The sequence below is a fragment of the Aquarana catesbeiana genome, linkage group LG13 (genome assembly GCF_042186555.1).
Source record: "Aquarana catesbeiana isolate 2022-GZ linkage group LG13, ASM4218655v1, whole genome shotgun sequence".
NCBI classification, from domain to species: domain Eukaryota; kingdom Metazoa; phylum Chordata; class Amphibia; order Anura; family Ranidae; genus Aquarana; species Aquarana catesbeiana.
This window is the reverse complement of record NC_133336.1, coordinates 78,428,740-78,449,450: the sequence shown is the minus strand read 5'-3', so window position 1 is coordinate 78,449,450 and position 20,711 is coordinate 78,428,740. Positions and strand designations below refer to the sequence as shown.

The following is a 20,711-nucleotide window of genomic DNA, read 5'->3' as shown; positions in this document are numbered from 1 at the left end:
TATATACCCCCCCTCCTTGCTCTAGGTATTCAGTTTATTAGCAAGCAGTAATAGAAGTATCATAAACTCCATAGAGGGGTGGGTGCAGTGTCCATCGATGAACTCAGAGAAATATATTTTCCGGTGAGTACAAAAATCCCATTTTCTCTTTTTCATTCATCGACGGACACAGCTCCTCCTTGATCTTGACCATTGGGACATCCAAAAGCAGTGCCAAAGAAAAATGAGGGGTGGGCAAAATAACCCCAGGCTAACCACAAGAGCCCTAACCAGGACACAGGAGCCTTAACCGGGTTACAGGAACCCCATCTGAAATAAAACATTTTAAAGAACAAACACCCCTCAAGAGGGAACCCCTCTTAAACAGCAGCCTGCAAAACCTATAGATTTTAGTGAAGGTATACACTGACGACCAAGTGGACGCCTTACAAACCTGTGATATTGACGCTTGATGATGGAAGGCCCAAGAAGTACTAAGCGGCCAAGTAGAATGCGCTGTGACAGGGAAAGGAGAAACAACCCTTAATAGATTAGGCCTGAGTCACAGTCTGATTTATCTGGAGATGGTAGCCGAGGAAGCGGCCAGCCCTTTCCTTGGTCCCTCCGTGATGTCACCGGACCTCCCAAACATGGCCGCTAGTCATTTGACATGCTGAAGCATGCTGCCAGGATCCTCTCTGTGCCTTGAACTTCGCTGCACCCTCTGCAAGGGGACCCCCCTCCAAAAGGTACTGTACTCCACCAGGCCGGGTGAAAATTTAAGGGGACACAGCTGTGCACGCTGCGCTCTCAGCACTGGGACCCCCAAACTGCACACTACACACACAGCAGGGCATGCACCTAGGGGGTCTCCCGTTGCACCGGAACCCCCCCCTCCCATACTGCCAGGGCAGGACACACACCACCCAGAAGGGGAATGACAGGGGAGACCCCCAGGGGTCCCTGCTGCCTGCCCTGAGACTCGCACTAATCCGTGGGGGAGGGGAAGCCCAGTTTAACCAAGGGACTTTAGGATGGGAGGAGGGATCCTGCAGGCAGGTCTGACCATCCCTGGAGGGTACCCGCGTCCACCCCAAACCGCACAAAGGAGGAGAGGGGGGACTGTACTTACCGATCCATGGTGCAGGTGGAAGGTGCAAATGACCGCTGTGACTCGGACCACAGCACGTTCGTATGCGACCCTGCGAGACATTTAACTTGCGGGCCAGCCTCTGTCAATTGAGGCTATGTTGCGGCCAACCTAGCGCATAGCTGTGGTCTGCACATGCTCGCTGCTTGGACTGGTGAGACCACTGGATCTAAATTATCCAGCCCGTCGGTTGATTGTAGATCTTCCAGAAGAAAATGCATGGAAGAAAGACAAAAAGCTAATTTTGCTAGGACCAAAAGATCCCAGGAAGGAGCTAGGTCCTTACTCCTGATTAAACAGAAATAAACTGAATACCTAGAGCAGGGAGGGGGTTATATACTGACTGAGGACAGTCCATGGGCGTAGCCAGGTGTTTTTTTGTTCTGCCTAGTCCTACTCTTGCAGATGCGATATAACCCAGTGGTCAAGATTAAGGAGGTGCTGTCTGTCGATGAACGAAAAAGAAATGTTACATAAGCTTCTTATCCATTTACTAGTTAAAAAACTAGACTGTACTGTATGCTTATTTTTAAACCTATAACACTTTAAAATCAACACAGGTGTACACAACTGCCTTATATGTTAATTATTATTTATCTTTATATTATAAATTAAAAAAAAAAAAAAAAAAAAAAAAAAGCTAAGCCAGGTTTAGTGTTGATATTTTGTGGGTTAAATGTTAAGACATGAAGGTTATTAGGAATGGACAAGTTGGCCAGGACTTAACATCTGCCATGTGACAGAAATAGACAGGCTCAGGAGGAAGACTTAGCTACTAGGCCATTCCTTAATGCAATCAGAATTAAGTAGAAGCTGTACTTTTCAATATTAAGTCTCAAGCTTGGATAAATTATTACAAGTCTCCAGCAGCATTTCTTTGAGTAGCAGTACTAGTATATTTTAAACTAGAACAATCAAATTTAAAATGTTTTGCAGCATCAAACGACTGTGTAAAACTTAAAGGAAAACTTTTGTGAAAATATTTTGCATATTAGGTTTGTTGCTGAACATTTAAGCATCACTCACATGGGCGTACTTGAAGTGTAACTCCACTTATGTTGAGAAACAAACATGCCCCTCTGGGTTATCTATGTACATCACAAGTATTTTCACAAACTTTGTTGCAAATTCCTAACTTTTGTTATTCTGAAGAAATACCTGTGTGTTTGTTTGTGCCCATGTTTGAAGGTAAGTCTAATGTTAGTGGTTTCATAATTATCAATCAGCTGTGCACCTGCAGGGCACCAATGAGGAAAGCTGCTGGGCCGCGTCCCTTTAGATGTGATTTCCTATTGGAAGTATTTCACCAAAAACATTTTTGTTGTAGGGGTGCCTGAAATCTGACTTGTATCTTAGTGCAGACTTCTGGGAAAATTGGTGAGCCAATCACACAAGCAGGAAATTATGTTTCAGGGGGATGTTCTGTACACATTCGCTGTACAGAACACCTCCAAGTAGCCATATGGTATTGCATCTCCAGAAAATTATAGAGCTGCAGATGAAATAACATTCAAATACAATATGACTTGTGTCGCAATTATATGCGCTATATTATTTTTTTCTTTTTTTTCCCCCCACGAAAGTGGAGTTACCCTTTAAGCAGCGCCGGTACAAGGCAGGGGCAGAAGGGGCGGATGCCCTGGGCGGAACCATTTTCTGGAGGGAGGGGGGCGCAGGTGAAGTGCGGCAGTGTGCTTCACAACGGTGACTGTACACACTAGCCGCTGGCACTGCTAATAGTTGTAACCAGGGCCGATCCATCATCCTAGGCGGGTGCCACGAGCAAAGGCAGAGGGGTGCCGATTCGAAGCCCAGTTGCCATGGACCCTTGCGGGTCCCGAGGAGGAGAAACTGTGCTGCCCCCCACCCCCGAGCCACCGCTGTACAGGAGAGGGCTCTGATTTCTTCCCATTCCCCCTCCTTCCTTTGGTCAGCAGCGGGGAGAGCGACTGTGTCTCTGTGTGGAGAGAGCAGCTGCCGGATCTTCTTTCTCCTCCTATCATGCTGCTGTACTCGGGAGCGGGCAGCGGTGCCCTCTCCTTCCTATTGGGCAGAAGAAAAAACAAAAAAGGGAGCACAAAAAGAGGATCATGGGAAATGTAGTTCTGAGGACTGGCCCATTGCAATCCTAAGAGGGGAACTGCAGCCCCCAGCATGCCCAACTAAAGGGGAGGGAGAGAGAGCCAGGCTATGGATGGCAAGTGGCATCTGGCAGCAGGTGACGGTGGCAAGTGACACGTGGCATCTGGCAGCAGGTGATGGTGGCGAGTGACACATGGCATTTGGCAGCAGGTGACGAGGCAAGTGGCATCTGGCAGCAGGTGAAGGTGGCAAGTGACACGTGGCATCTGGCAGCAGGTGACGGGGCAAGTGGCATCTGGCAGCAGGTGACCGTGGCAAGTGGCATCTGGCAGGTGACGAGGCATGTGGCATCTGGCAGCACGTGACTGTGACACGTGGCATCTGGCAGCAGGTGACGGTGGCAAGTGACATGTGGAATCTGGCAGCAGGTGACAGTGGCATCTGGCAGCAGGTGATAGTGGCAAGTGACACATGGCATCTGGCAGCAGGTGACGAGGCAAGTGACATGTGGCATCTGGCGGCAAGTGACACATGGCATCTGGCAGCAGGTGACGGTGGCAAGTGACATGTGGCATCTGGCTGCAGATGACAGCAAGTGACACGTGGCATCTGGCAGCAGGTGACAATGGCAAGTGACATGTGGCATCAGGTGACAGTGGCGAGTGACACGTGGCATCAGGTGACGGTGGCAAGTGACATGTGGCATCTGGCAGCAGGTGGCAAGTGACACGTGGCATCTGGCAGCAGGTGATGGTGGCAGCAACATGTGGCGTCTGGCAGCAGGTGACGATGGCGAATGACACGTGGCATCTGGCAGCAGGTGACGGTAACATGTTGCTGATAATCAATACAGGGCTCTTTACAGAGGGAATGATCACTTTTTGTCTTTTCTTTTTTTCTCAGGAAAAAGAACAAATCGATCTGCAGTAAAAAGCAGCACACACAGGACACAGTTGATTCCCACTAACATTGGCTTTCTTTACACCGGGGGTGGGGGATGGGGGGCGCAGTTTGCCCTCTTCGCCCTGGGCACCGAATGACCTTGTCCCGGCACTGCCTTTAAGCATAGGCTTTTGCAAGGGCCGCACAGGGATGTGCAGGTGTTCTGAGCATCCCCTTGCAGGCAGTTCCATTCATGTCAATTGGGATGCAGTGGCTGCACAGACATGTTTTGGAACATGCACCCACATGACTGTCAAAGAATGGCGAATGTGTCCAAGCAGTCGCTGCATCCAAATTGACATGATTGGGACTGTCTGCTTGGGGATGCTCGGAACACCTGTTCATCCCCACGTGGGGGGAAACCTAGTCTTTGCATGGGCATACTCTTAAAGTAGAAGCCCACCCTAAAACTAAAATCCCTGCATCTATACACATCTAAGATCTAACACTAATCTATCTAGCCCTGTAAAGAAAAAATCAGTATACATAATTTTTTTGAAGCTGATCCGACCCGATCTCCAGCGGCGGAAGTTCTGCAGAGGACACAGCCGACAACGGCTGTGAAATAAATGGGGAGTGATGTCACCGATAGAGTTACTAGGAGGCTTCCATTGTCAAATGTGTCCTCTGCACCTGCCTACATAGTGAAGCCGTGGCTGACAGCTCAGCGTGGGATTGGGTCGGAGCGGCTTCAAAAAAGGTATGTATACTGATTTTTTTTTCTTTACAGGGATAGATAGGTTGGTGTTAGATCGTGGATGTCTGTAGATGCAGGGATTTTAGTTCTAGAGTGAACTTCTACTTTAAAGGGGTTGTAAAGGTAATTTTTTTTTTTTTTTAAAATAACAAACATATCATACTTACCTTCACTGTGCAGCTCGTTCTGCACAGAGTGGCCCCGAACCTGGTCTTCTGGGGTCCCTCGGCGGCTGTTTCAGCTCCTCCCCGCAAGCATTTACCACCTTAATGCGAGCTCCCTCGCATGGTGGTGAGTGCTTGCGGGCGCGCTCCCGTGATACAGCCGGCGGCTATAGCCGCTCGCTGTATCACTTGGCCCCGCCCCCCGGCGCGCCGCGTCATCGGATGTGATTGACAGCAGCGCGAGCCAATGGCTGCGCTGCTTTCAATCCATCCACTGCAGCCAATCAGCGACCAGGCTGAGCTGCAATGAGGACGAGCAGCGAAGATTCGAGGCGTCAGGTAAGTAAAACGGGGGGGCTGGGGGCGGCGGTACTGTCAAAAGTTTTTTCACCTTAATGCATAGAATGCATTAAGGTGAAAACATTTTTATCTTTACAACCCCTTTAAGTAGGCTCGTTTGAATAAGTTTCAATGGGAAAAAAAAAAAAGAAAAAAAAAAAAAGTTAACTGGATTTCCAGTTAAAACCTTTTACTGGAAGCTATACTTTTTCTTTGACTTCTCTGGAGTGCACTCTACAGATTTTTCTTTGGAGAACAAAAAAACAGGTCCCTCCCGAAGAACTACTATCAGTGAACAAAGAACCATGAAAAATTACAAAGTATAACTTTACTGAAAAAAAATTAAAAAGAAATTTAGACTGCGCTGTAAATTCCATATCTTAGAGTACAGCACAGGATAGTCTGGATGTGTACATATCCTGGATTATGGGCTGCCAATTCCAGGTGATTGGACTCTGGCAAAGCTTTGCTGGAGACACACTCCCCCAAGGGCATACCTCATAACACTACCCCACTCCATGAGACCTGAGGTTTTTTTTTTTAGTATGCAATGCACAGCAACACAAGAACAGAGGCGAGGGCAGGCTGTGTTTTTCTTACTGTAAAGATATGGCATTTACAGGTAGTTGAAATTAGACCCAGGGACGTCCCAATGCAATGAATTAGAAGGGTGGGCAATAACTAGGCAAACAGAACTGCACCAATAGGCCCAACAAAAGGGATAGTGAAGCCAGAGGTTTTTGGAATAAAGTTGCCAAGGTCAAAACCTGTCCCGTAACAGTACTTAAAACCAAATTCTGGTCTAGTCCCAGTTGTAGAAAAGCCAGAATTGTGAGGCACAAAGTAATCTCTGGGGTTGACACCAGGCAAAGAAGGATCTACAGGTATAATAGCAGATCTTTCTGAAAGTGCAACAAGAATCACTAATTCTTCTCTTGCACTATTTTTTGGAGCAGTCAAGACAGAATCCACATTGGAGAAAAGGAATATATAAACCTGTATGGAGTTCAGGGATTTACCAGACCTAGAGGATTTTTGGTCCTGGTTACAAACAGGTGTAACTTGTTGAACCAAGATGCCAACATCTGTAATTCTCCATTTCTATTTTTTTTTTATTCTTTACTTAGGTGTCAAGGAATTTGGCACAGCCATACAAAATGACACAAAGTTACATCCCATCTTTGCTAGTACATAACAGTTACTAGGCCAACTGAGAAAAACACAGAAATAAGCACACCAAGCGTTATCAACATTCCAAAAGGTACAGGATGGTCAAAAGTATCAATAGGCAAATTCCTAGAATTTTTTTGTGTATTTTTATATGGGAGACCAAAGAGTTGGTCGCATAGACCAAGCAGAAGTACAGAGTGTACAGTAAATCGGGGGGGTGGTTGGAAATTGGAGACACCAGATAGATAAGGGGAGGGGGGAAGGACTAATCTAAACTAAGAGGGCTCATCGCACCATCAGGCATTTCGAGAGACTATAGAGGTTGGAGATACAAGTGGTGTCTGATCCCTATAAAAGAAATAGGGAGTCCAGCTCTTCCAATACTTGTCTTCCTGTTCCTTTAAAGTCATGGTGAGATTTTCCATAACTGGAAATTCTGCAATCGCCCGCCAGTGAGACATGTACTTTTTCATAAAGCCGGAATACAGGCCTTGGCTACTGTGAGTAAATGTCTGAGTAAAGCGTTCTTAAACTTGTTAGATAAGGGAGTGTCACAGACATGAATGCCGGACTTGGCCCCGCGTCATTGGACTTAATTGACAGCAGTGGGAGCCAATGGCTGCGCTGCTATCAATCGATCCAATCAAGAGCCGGGACCCAGTGGAGGGAGGGACAGCGTGTCCCTGCCGAGGAGATAAAGGGGCTCAAGTAAAACGGGGGGCTGGGGGGCCGGTGACTGCCAGGTGTTTTTTTACCTTAATGCATAGGATGCATTAAGGTGAAAAAACACGAGGGTTTACAACCCCTTTAAGTCAGAGGGTGTAAAAGTGGGAAAGTGAGTGAGGAAGCTGATTCCCGTCTAAGCAGATCTGTGTGAGTGGTGTGAGTTGGTGTAACCTATGGTGATCTGCCGGCAGTGAACAAAAATATGTGGTCAGTTGCACCTGGCAAAAAAAGTCTAGTTCTGTTTGGAATCGTACCTCAGTATCTCTGCAGGACATAAGCTTATTATTCACCGAGAAATGGAGGCGTCTGGCGTTCTCCATTTCGGACATAGGTGACTAAAGTCAGGATGAAGGTTCACCCCCCCGGTCCAGGCATGAATGGGGAAATCACCATTCCATTGTCCACTCCTGGGATGTGGACAGCAGAGATTGCTGGAGAGTGCTTCTCTGCTCATGAGAGTTCAGACTTACTTCCTTTAAATGTTGCAGGACTCTTGGTACCTGCCTGATGATTTATATGGGCCTGAGCCAAGGTATTGTCTGATTCCACCATGATCACTGTCCCTGTAGAAGGAGTAAGTCTGAGCTAGTTTTATAACTCTGAGCTCCAGGATGTTGATGGGGAAACTTTGCTTCCCTGAGTGATCAGGTTCACATAATCATGAGAGATTGAGACACTTTGGCCAAGCCTGTGAATCTGGTATCTTATTACCATCCATGGGTGTGGTAGAAAAGACTTCCCCCAATGCCAAGGCTGAATTGGAAATCCACCAATCTAGGGAGATCCTTGTAGAGGGGCTTAAGGAAATCTAGAAAAATGAGCTAGATTGTTTCAGGCCAACAGGATGTTATGTTGGTCTTGAATGGAATTGAGTGAAGGGAACAGCCTCAAATGAGGCCACCAGGAGGTCTCGGACTCATCTCAATGCCACTGAGGAATGTCTTTTTCGACTTTAGGTCTGAGCATGAGATCTTAGAGACAAGTTTGCTTTCCAGAGCAAGCACAAGTCCCTTCTAGATGAAGGAAGGGTCAGAGGGCAGAATTCTGAAAGTTGATTAGCCAACCAAAAGCCTGGAGTATTTGAATAGTCTTTTGGACATTTGCAGATAATTGAAGGGGGTGGTGGGGGCAGTTTTTCAGAAGAAGGTTGTCTAGGTACCCAGTGACTGGAATTCCCCAAGTTTCTAAAAGGGCAAGTAGGGGTGCAAGTGCCATTGTGAATACTCTGGGTATAGAGGACATGTCAAACAGCAGTGCGACAAATTGGACATGTTTGTTTCATATTGTGAAGAGCAGAAAGCACTGATGAGGTTGGTGAATAGTAACATGGAGATAACAATTCTGGAGATCTACTGATGATAGGTACTGCCCTTGTATCAGATAAACAATAACCAACCATGTGGATTCCATAAAAAACTTTGGAACACCAAGGTACTCGTTTAGGGATTTCAGGTCCAGGATAGGACAAAAACCCCTGCTGAGTCTTGGTACCATGAACAGGTTTGAATATAATTCTCTGAACATGTTGAGGTGGGCTGTGCCCTGAAGCCTCCTGCACATAAACTCCCCAAACAGCAAATACCAGGGTTGCCAACCGCCAATACCTTCAAGGACAGTTTGTAAAATCCATGATTTTTACATCCGTCCATGACTTTTTGTTACGGACATGCACTCTGCATGTCCGTAATAGATATTCAGATATATGTAATAATCATGGATTTTACAACCCGTCCGTGAATTTAGGCTAGGTTTGCACCCGCAACCAAAACATGTTGCTCTTCACAGAAGCACAGGGCTGCCAGTCAAGACAATTCCACTACTTCCAATGTGGCCCAGGATGGTCAAAAGGTTGGTTCTAGAACATCAACACAAAAGCGTAGGGCCAAAGGCAGTGTTTTTAAGTGTACCACCAAAGCTCAGTCCTGAAATACAAAATTATGTTGGTTGTTCATTGCCCTAGTCCAGTGATGGCGAACCTTGGCACCCCAGATGTTTTGGAACTACATTTCCTATGATGCTCATTCACTCTGCAGTATAGTTGAGCATCATGGGAAATGTAGTTCCAAAACATCTGGGGTGCCAAGGTTCGCCATCTTTGCCCTAGTCTATTTAGTTGTGGTTTGACAAAACAGAAATGGCTGCAATATTGGGTTGCAGAGCTGGGTCTGCGACATTAAAGAAGGCCTTTAAGGTAGTATCAAGACTTCTGTCAGCAAAATCTTTAAAATTAAGAAACATCTTTTATAGGGACAGTAAGATGTTACAGAAAATTTTTCTATGTCAGACTTTCTTGGACAACTAATGGCTTTAATACAGCCATCACTGTCCAGGGCTCAAGAGCGATGGGCTTCTTCTCCACCCCCACTGTCTCTGCTTGAGTTGTAAATGGATCTATCCACTGTAGAAGCAGTAGACACAGAAGAGAATGTAGTAGACCCTGCCTTGAGAAAGCAGGGTCTACTACATTCTCTTCTGTGTCTACAGTGGATAGATCCATTTACAACTCAAGCAGAGACAGTGGGGGTGGAGAAGAAGCCCATCGCTCTTGAGCCCTGGACAGTGATGGCTGTATTAAAGCCATTAGTTGTCCAAGAAAGTCTGACATAGAAAAGTCTGCCTTGGTCAGGTAGGCCACTTGTTACGTGCCTGAGACAGAGCTAGAATCGCAGAGACCAGTGTTAAAAAAAAAAAAAAAAAAGAAAAGAAAAGAATCCTGCTCCAGTGCAAGGGAAACAATATCACTGAGTGGTTTGATTGTTTTGGAACTAATCAACAGAACACATGTTTGTCTGAACCTTTCATGATTTCTGCCATTGCCATCAGTGAGAGTTTTGAGGTGCTGCGTGGTGCTTGGGGGGTCCAGATGTGTCCCCCCAATCACCCCCCATACCGGTCTCCGCACCCCCGATCCATTCATGCTAGGAGCGGCATATCCCCTTCCCTCCTGCAGCTTCTGCTCCAGTAATCTGATAGGCAGGGGATTGCAGCGGCGGTAGGCTTGGTAAACATGTGTTTACCACCCCCCTCAGTGTAGCACCCTGGGCGCATGCAGCGATCACTATGATCGCTCCTATATGCCCACTGACATCCGATAATAGTAACCGTGAGTGTTACTATGTATCAGACTGTCAGTTTATGAATGAATGGAATCTCTATACAGATTCCTTATTCATTCAAGTAAAGTGATACAGAGAAAAGGACGATCTTCAGTCCCTTTCCTTGTCTCAAAAAAAGATATGGGGGTCTGTTTAGACCTCTGATATTTCACCAAAGACCCCCCCCCCCCAAAAAACCCTAGTAAGACCCAGTGAGTTTTTTGGGGAACGGCAATCCCCCCAGGTCCGCCCGCACCCAGCCTCTCCATGGTGACAGCCCCCCTCCCGCACTCACCCCTTCATGACGACAGTCTGCCCCCGCACTCACCCCTCCATGGCAACGGTCTCCCCCCCACACTCACCCCTCCATGGCGTCCTCGGGAGAAGCCGGAAGACCAAAGCGAATATTAATTCGCTATTGTCACAAGTGGGTGGGTTTAAGGTGCAATGCCCTGCGCCCCAAGCCCAACCTTTTTCAAGCCAATCAGAGCCTCAGGATTTAATCATGTGGCTTGAAAAAAAAAAAAAAAAAAGAACTCGTACAAAGGTATGACTCCGGTGCCCTGCAGGGGAGCTACGCCCCTAATGGATAGGCGCTCCTGGTAAGACTCCTTTCACATGGAGCGGATTCTGTCAAACAGATCCGCCTGCTCAGCAGGGGATCTGTCTGCTGATCCCCGCTGAGCAGGCGGATGACAAGTCTGTGTCAGCGGGCACAGAAACAGCCTGCTGTTCTCTATGGAGCGGTCGGTTGGAAACGGAACGCCTGTCCATTTCCAACCGATACCATCCAATCCAATCTGTTAGATGGATGGGGAATGGAATGTCCATTTACATCAGCCTCTCCATAGAGAACAGTGGGCGGTCCAATTGGGACCGCCAGAAAAACGGACAGGCAGACCAGATCGGTGTGCTTGTGTGAAAGGGGCCTAAGGCATTGTTTACACAGGGCATACACAACATACCTTTACAGGGATGCACAGGTGTTCTGTGCATCTCTGTGGAGGCAGTCCCATTAAGGTCATTTGGGATGCAACAACTGTACGAACAGAGCCGTTGCTCCCAATTTGACATCCATGCAGGTCTGCATGCATGTCCCTGAACTCACACTGTCTGCATTTGGGGTCATGTACCCACACGGATGTCAGATTGGGAACAGCAGCTATGCCTGTGCAGCCATTAAATCCCAATTGACATAAATAGGACCGCCTGTACAGGGATGCACGGAACACCTGTGCATATCTGTGTGGGTAAACATGGCCCTCCATGAGCATACACTTTAGTATGCCACATGTTAACATTGCTTCAGTACTAATTTAGCAGGAATTTTGTAAGTTACGTTGTGTTTATGTGCAATATTAATGATTTTAGTACATTTTTAGTGCAAATATCGATATGATGAGCATTATTGTGGGACCCAAAAAAATCAGTAGCACTTTATTTATTCTGCAGGTCATGTGCTTTTAGAAAATGTCTAATTTGAGGGGTCTTTTCAAAATTTCTAAATTCTGAAAGCTGTAAGTGAAAAATGGTAACCTCCAGGTTTTTTTTGAGTAAATTGTTACAGTTTTGCGTACCTTTAGTTTTCTCCATTTCACAAAAAGGTGCAATTTAAAATGTACAAATATTTGTAAACATCGTAGGGCCTTAAAAATCAATAGCACCTTCTTTTTATTCTACTGGTCCTATGCTTTCATAAAATATATGGTTTGGGAGGTCATTCACAAATTCTGAAAGCTATAAGTGAAAACTGAAAACCTCCAGATTTTTAGAGAAATTTTTGGGTCACCATTTTGCAAAAAAAAAAATGGAATCTAAGATTTACAAATATTTGTTATTCATTAACTCCATACAAGTTAAGCTTTTATATTTAGTAAGGATTTAACAGGAATTTTGTAAAATTAGCTGTGATTTTATCTGCCAATAATGGTTTTAGTGTATTTTTTGCAAATATATTGGTTTGATAAACATTTGCGCAAATACTGCGGTGTCTAAAAAAATCAGTAGCACCTTTTTATTCTAGAAGTCATATGCTTTCAGAAAATATATGGTTTTGGGTGTCTTTCACAAATTCTGAAAGCTGTAAGGGAAAAATGAAAACCTTCAGATTTTTAGAGAATTCTGGATATTTACACTTTTGCGTCTGTTCCATTTTTACCATTTCTCAAAAAGGCGCAATTTAAAGATTGCAAAATATTTGTTATTTTTAACTCAATACAGGTTAAGCTTTTATATTTAGTAGGAATTTTGTAAAATTTGCTGTGTTTTTATCTGCGAATAATGTTTTTAGTGTATTTTTATATATATATATATATATTATATATTGGTTTGATAAACATTTGCGCAAATACCGCGGGGTCTAAAAAATCAGTAGCACTTTCTTTTTGTTCTACTGATCGTGTGCTTTCAGAAAATATATATTTTGGGGGCGTCTTTTACAAACTCTGAAAGCTATAAATTAAAAATAAAAAAGCAAAGGAAAAATTGCAAAAATGGCCTGGCCACCTGAGTGTACAAAATGGAGCACAGGGCCTGGCAGCGAAAGGGTTAAACATTCTAAGTGAATAAACTCAAATACATTCCCAGTTCCGTAATAGTACAAAGAAAATTACTTCTCTTCAGGGGACACCTAAAAGGTGTAAGGCTACACTATCAGTCAGGGCGATACGGTCTTAGCTTTCCATGTTGCTGGTCCATATTTTGGGTCCAAGGTTCAATTGTCATGAGGCGCAAGCCCCTGGAGAGGTCTTCAGGGTATGGGTTCCATAGGGTTGCCAAGACATGGTGCAGTATACTGTATGTAGCTGATGCTACATACAATTTATGCAGTGATCTCATTGGGTGTTAGTGAAGGAAATAGTTCATTTGGATTAGCTTAGTCCAAATTAACTATTTAAAGTCATAGTAGGAGTTAGGCGTTAAGATTTTCTGTAAGGGACATAAGGTACCACGCCTAGGTACATTAGCAAAAAGCTGAGCTCTGGGGAAGTGTTATAGGGGTATGCCCAGGGGATAAGTCAAGCAAAGCTTTGACAGGGTCCAGTCCCTTGACCCAGGAACTCTGATTAAGCCTTATTTTTGCACTGTAAAAATCCATTTTTGGAGTACACAATAACCCCTCCTAATATCAGCATGCCTCCGTTCTGTAGCCAAGCAGTACCAAGAGCATGAACATAAAAACAGAGGGGTGAGACCTGTGTCCCTTAATGGAATTTTCTTTCTCATCCTTTGAGGGACATAAGAAGGTAAGCAAGACAAAATGGTTATGGTGCCTGTGGGTGGCTATTGGGCACCACTACTAAATGTGCCACACCCCGAAATTTGCATGAAAGGTGCTAGAAAGACTAATAATGGACTTTAGAGGCACAGAGAATATTTTTTTTTTTTTTTACAATTTATTGGTTTACACTTAAAAGTTTTATTTCTTTACAAAATACAAAGAATAATGAACACACAAGACATCTAAAATAGATTCACCTTTGCGATGTCCAAAAGCAGCCCAACTAATGGGTGAGCAACAAAGCAAACACTAACAGGTAAAAGAAAACACAGAGGACTCGGGACTGCATGGAACTCAGAGTGCCCAAGTTGCTCAATTCCCCCATCAAGACAGTCAATGTCGATGGGGGAATCCCTCCCACAGCACTATTGTGTTCTGCCAGTTGGCTATACCTAAAAAACATAAATGACAGGCCGGTCATACTGAAGTCAATCAATGGTTTGACTTCAGTACAACCAGCCTGTCCATAGATGGATCGAATTTTGGCCAGTCCCTGCTGAACCGCTCAAGATTTGATCCATCTACGGCCAGCCTGTTTATGAATATAAAAGGCAGGTTTTCTAAATAAAATGTGGGGAAACAAAAAAAGTCATGGGCACTTCAAAAATGGTTGCTGAATATTTATGCATGTAGCTGTTTTAAGCTAAGGATCATGGTTTGTCATACATAGGATCAAATGTGCTGGTATAATCAACCATTCAGATTGCTTTACATTTTAGTCAATGGGGAGCATGTGTATATTAGTAAAGGTTAATCTGGCTGAGTTATGACAGGAGAACTGGGGACTCTGGAGGCTTTGAATTATTGTATTTTACATATAATCTAGTGGGCTTTTCATCTATTGCTGGATCCAATAAACGCGTACTCTCTGGAAAGAGCCAAGTTACTGCGGAGATTTGTTTGGATTGGAGCCTTGCTGGAGGCTCCCAGATATCAGAAAAGAAAGCACTGCCTCTACCAAGATGGCCACCTCCATTTAGACACAGTAAGAACAAGGCACTGTGGGTTGATCTACTAAAATTGGAGAGTGTAAAATCTGGTGCAGCTGTGCATGGTAGCCAATCAGCTTCTAACTTCAGCTTGTTGAAATTAGCTTTGACAAAAGTCAGCCTAAGGCCCCTTTCACACTTGTGTGAGTTTTCCTGTGACTTTGGACATCAGAGCCACATGACAAGTTGTAACCCATGATTCCCAATGATAACCATTCATATCTGTGTGACTTCAAGTCGCACCGACTTCAAAGTAGTCCCTGTATTACTTTGGTCCGACTTTGATGCGAGCTGAGGTCCACAGACCCCAAGTTTTCACAGGCATTCCCTGAAATCGTGGCAAAATCGCATCAAAATTGCATGACTTTCAAGTTGCAGCAGTGTGAAAGGGCCTAAAAAAAACCCCACAAAAGTAAAAGCAGTCACAAGCAGAGGTGTGCCCATATTGGACATAATAGATTATGTAAAATCTAAAACCAGGAAGATGTTTGGTGGTTTCATCCTAAAATAGGATTTTTTAAAACAGCTTACCTGTAAAATCCTTTTCTTTCGAAGGACATCACGGGACACAGAGCCACAGTAATTACTGATGGGTTATATAGGTATCACTGGTGATTGGACACTGGCACACCCTATCAGGAAGTTCAACCCCCTATATAATCCCTCCCCCTTGCAGGGATACCTCAGTTTTGTAGCCAAGCAATATAGTGTATTAGAAGAGGGGCGGGACCTCTGTGTCCCGTGATGTCCTTCGAAAGAAAAGGATTTTACAGGTAAGCTGTTTTAAAAAATCCTATTTTCTTTCTCGAACATCACGGGACACAGAGCCACAGTAATTACTGATGGGATGTCCCAGAGCAATGCTACCTGAGGGGGGGGAACCACGACCAAGTAGGGTGCAATCAGACCTGAGGACCCTGTACCGCTGCCTGCAGCACACTGCGCCCAAAGGCGATATCCTCATGCCTTCTCACATCCACCTGATAGAATCTGGTGAATGTATGAACTGAAGACCAGGTTGCGGCCTTGCAGATTTGAGCCATAGAGGCCCGGTGATGCACTGCCCAAGAAGCACCAATAGCCCTTGTGGAATGTGCCCTGATCTGAAACGGAGGAATCTTCTGTTTCAAACCGTAAGCTTGAATGATCAACTGTCGAATCCATTTAGAAATGGTAGCTTTTGATGCTGTCTGTCCTCTATTGGGACCCTCTGGCAGCACAAACAAAACATCCGTCTTGCGGATCTGAGTAGTTGCCCCTATATAGGCCTTAACTGCTCTTACTACATCCAACGAATGTAGAGATCTCTCTTCCGGAGAACAGGGATCTGGAAAAAAGGAAGGTAGAACAATGTCTTGGTTTAAATGAAAATCAGAAACCACCTTCGGTAAAAAAACTAGGATGAGGGCGTAGTACCACTCTATCCTTGTGTATAATCAAATAAGGCTCCTTACAGGAAAGAGCTGCTAATTCTGATACTCTTCTAGCAGAAGAGATGGCCACCAGAAAAATTAATTTCCTTGTCAACAAGACCAAAGGAATCTGACTTATTGGTTCAAAAGGCTGTTTCTGTAACACAGCCAGGACCAAATTCAAGTCCCAGGGGTTTAGGGGCGCTTTAACCGGAGGATTAAGACGCATCACCCCCTGCATAAAGTTTCGGACCAAAGAATGCAAAGCAAGTGGCCGCTGAAATAATACTGATAAAGCAGAAACCTGGCCCTTGATGGTACTCAAGGCCAGCTTCCTCTCTAATCCCATCTGTAGAAAATCAAGGATTCTACCTATGACATATTTCCTGGGATGCCAACCTCTGGATTCACACCAGGTTATATAAGCCTTCCAGACTCTATGATAAATCATCCTGGAAGCTGGCTTCCTTGCATTAATCAAGGTAGATATGACAGGACCTGAGAGCCCACGACTCTTCAGAACGTGGGTCTCAATAGCCAAACCGTCAAATTTAGCGTTTGTAAGGCAGGATGGAACACTGGACCTTGAGATAACAGGTCTGGGCGTACCGGTAGGGTCCACGGGGAACCCACCGTCATCCTTACTATTTCTGCATACCAAGTCCTTCTGGGCCAAGCGGGGGCCACCAGAAGTACCGACTTCCTTTCCTGCCTGATCCTGCTAAGGAGTCGTGGTAGTAGCAGAATAGGCGGGAATGCGTAAAACAGTGAGAACCGATGCCACGGAATCACCAACGCATCCGTCCCGCATGCAAGAGGATCTTATGTCCTTGCCACAAATCTGTCTATCTTTTTGTTGAATCGGGATGCAAAGAGATCTACATCTGGAACCCCCCATCTTTGGCATATGGCCCAAAAGACGTCGGGATGCAGAGACCATTCCCCTGGAAGTAACTGCTGGCGACTTAGATAGTCCGCTTGCCAATTTTCTATTCCCGGGATGAAAACTGCCGATATGCATGGCACATGCATCTCTGCCCAGACTAAGATCTGGTTCACCTCTTTTTGAGCAGCTCGGCTCCAGGTGCCTCCCTGATGATTGACATAAGCCACTGCTGTGGCATTGTCGGACTGGATCCTGACCGGACAACCCTGTAGCCTGATAGTCCAGGCTTTTAGAGCTAGATGTATCGCCCGGATCTCCAGAATGTTGATGGGTAAGGTCCTCTCTGTCTTGGACCATACCCCTTGGACCGCAGCCTGTTCCAGAACTGCTCCCCAACCTGACAGACTGGCATCTGTTGTTACCACCGTCCAGGTAACCGGTAGAAAGGATTTCCCCTTCTGCAGGTTTTCGGGTATGAGCCACCAATTGAGGCTCTGACGCACCGCATGCGACAGGTGCATCGGAAAGTCTAATGCCTGAACTTTCTTGTTCCAGGTCGACAGAATACTGTGTTGCAGCATTCTTAAGTGAAACTGAGCATAGGGAACTGCTTCGAATGAAGACACCATCTTCCCTAGTAGCCTCATACAAAGGCGGACTGAGGGACCCTTCTTGGTCCTTACTGTCAGAATCAGCTCTCTCAAAGCAGTGATCTTTGCCTGGGGTAGAAATATTTTCTCCTGGCTTGTATCTATAATCAGACCTAAATACTCCAGTCTTCTTACTGGTTTTAGGAAAGACTTTTCTAAGTTGAGGATCCAACCCAGGTGTTCTAGATACCTGACCGTGGTCCTCAAGTTTCCATTCAAAGAGGCTACCGACCGGTCTATCAAGAGCAGGTCGTCTAGGTATGCTATGACAGCTATACCCCGAGCCCTTAATCTGGCCAGAGGAGGAGCCAAGATCTTTGTGAACACTCGAGGTGCAGTGGCTATCCCGAAAGGCAGAGCCACAAACTGGAAATGGCGCCCTCCTACCTCGAAGCGCAGAAACTTCTGATGAGCAGGAAAAATGGGCACATGCAGATATGCATCTCTGATGTCTATTGATGCCAGAAATTCTCCTCCCTGCAGGGTGGGAATTACTGTTCAAATTGATTCCATGCGGAAGGATTGAATCCTTAGGAATCGGTTCAGATCCCTTAAGTCCAGAATGGGCCTGACATCCCCATTTGGCTTTTGGACCGTAAAAAGGTTGGACACTGGCGTAAAAACTGAGGTATCCCTGCAAGGGGGAGGGATTATATAGGGGGTTGAACTTCCTGATAGGGTGTGCCAGTGTCCAATCACCAGTGATACCTATATAACCCATCAGTAATTACTGTGGCTCTGTGTCCCGTGATGTTCGAGAAAGAAATATGGATACTGAACTTAATCCTGTATGTTAGTATAACTTAGACAAATACAGTAGAATGCAGCCTATATTTACTTTGCAAACATTTCAAGCCTTTGAATTTACAAACACAAGACACAAAATGAAAGGGGTATGTTTTAATTACAAAACATGTGCAAATTTGCTATTACATGTGAATTACACAATGGATAACATACAAGAAACTCTTGCGACATTTTGCATAACAATTTGTGTTAACACACTTAACTAGATATAATATTCTGCTCACATCAATGAAAATGTGCATCTGTCAAAGAGTTTTATATCCTATATCTTTCACCTAAGAATGCAGGTAGACAGCCCTGGAAGTTACAAAATGATTTAATATCTGAAGCCATGTAAATCAGATGTGGCTCAATACAGAGGTTCTCCATGAATTGGTATTAAACTCACCCAGTTTAGAGCTGGCTCTTCAACATTCTACAGCCCTTATTAAAGGGATAAGGTTACTAATTTAATTTAGCCTCTTATTTAGTATACACATTGTTCATAAAAAATAAACTAGTTCCAGATTTTAAAATGTTTGGTATAGTAATACAACTTGAGTTACATGTAGAAGAAAAATATACTATATTTATCCATATACCATTTATTTTCTTTACTGAACAGAATCAGACTTCAAAGTTAAAAAGTATAGGGCATGCTTCTGTTCATTGTATCGTTTTAAATTTTATCTATCACCCTGGTACACGAGTATGTATTGTACCAGGGTGAGAAGTAGAATTTAAATAGCATCATAGTACAATATTTAAACAGACGAATAGACAAATTAAAAATGTATTTTTTTTAAATACTAACAAGAACACTGAACAGCTTTATAGGCATCAGTGCTTGTACACATGAAGACCGTGTGAATAGTGTATTTGACTCTTGTGTTTTAAAAGTCCTCCATAAGGACCAGGGTTCATACAAGTGGGAGAGGCCTGTGAGATGTAATGTTGAAGTGCCAAGGGGAAGCAGATTGTGAATGATTGGCAGCCATTAGCAATGACCATGGGGTACGCTGATTTGATTCACTATGGGGTCTAATATCATCATGGAAAATCTCTTTAGAATTTTTTTTTTTAACCTTTGCAAAAATACAAACAGGGAATTCCACAATGAACATCAAATAGGTTGATTTTTGCTATACTTATAATGCTGACCTGATACAAGTGAAAACAAACGTGGTGTTAGGATGCAGCATCTATTTTTCCTTCTTTTTTTTTTAACGAACATATCTATTTATGAATGACACATTATCCACTTATGTGTCAGCTTGAGAATATGCTGGTAAAAAATATCTATCCACCTACAGTGCAGTCATTAGGGTGCCAGGGCGGGTACAGTATAAAGCTTGTCCCTAGAGAGAGAAGAAATAACCATTACAATGTGTACAGATGAGAAATGAAGAGTACTGCATGTTTTTTTATAATTTCCTGAGTCACCTGGCAGAACTATTCTACACAACACATGCAAGCCTCACCTTCATAGCTGCCCGGGTGTCTTGAGAATATAAAAAGACAGGAATCTCAAGACATTCTTACCTCGTCTACCCTCCTGATAACTAAAGCAGGCTCCAGTTGAAGCCAAAAAACATCTGGCTTATTTCCAAGCTGTGAGCAATTTCCTCAATGATACAGTGTTGCTGCCATAAGAGATGCAGCTTACGATATCGTTCGTGGGAGAGCCGCAAAGGATTCCCTCGTCTGGAGGTGTGATCATGAAGAGATGGAAAATAAAAAAAAAAGGCAAGTTTTTTATTATTGCTATTTCAGCTAGAAGGACGATACAATGTCTAGTATATCAAATCACACAAACAATATAAAAAAAAGTCATTTACTTGCATCTTACTGTCTTACTGTTAATTCTGATGTAGTTAAAATGTTAGCTTGTTTCGATCATAAGTATAACCTGCTTTGTCTTTAAACACAAACCTTAAATTTATAATTCTCACCCACTCCCCTTCAATAGAAAGTAAAGGGGGGGGGGGCACAAGAAAAAAGTTAAAAAAAAGCCAAGATAAAAAATAAAAAAAGGTATTAAATAATTTCAATTGCCTGTAAGACGTACGGATCACATAAATCAATACTGCAGGAGCAAGCTTACAACTGGCATCTAACTAAAGTCAGTGATAGTATATCTTTATGGCAGTGATGAAATTCAAACAGGAATCTGTTTCACTCTCTAGGACATTGGGAGTAATTCAATAAAGCTGCTGCACCACTTGCCTGGTGTTAATCCCTCTTGTTAATGTACTGCAACCAAATTCAAGAAGCTTCTGCGAAACCTTTGGCTCCAATAGACCTGTGCACCAAATTCAGGTAGTTCTAAAATGCGGCACTTCTATATTGTGTCAAACTGAAGGC

The 20,711-nt window shown here is 44.2% G+C and overlaps 1 protein-coding gene across 1 annotated transcript in view; it reads right to left on the bottom strand.

The window, feature by feature from the left end:
- Positions 1 to 18,446: 18,446 nt before the first annotated feature.
- UBR1 (ubiquitin protein ligase E3 component n-recognin 1) overlaps positions 18,447 to 20,711 on the bottom strand; it is a gene marked incomplete in the record, with an annotated part of 288,714 nt that continues 286,449 nt past the window's right edge. Inside the window, 2 exon segments of the mRNA XM_073609777.1 lie at positions 18,447 to 19,705; positions 19,890 to 20,051. Coding sequence (XP_073465878.1) covers positions 19,910 to 20,051 — 142 coding nt within the window.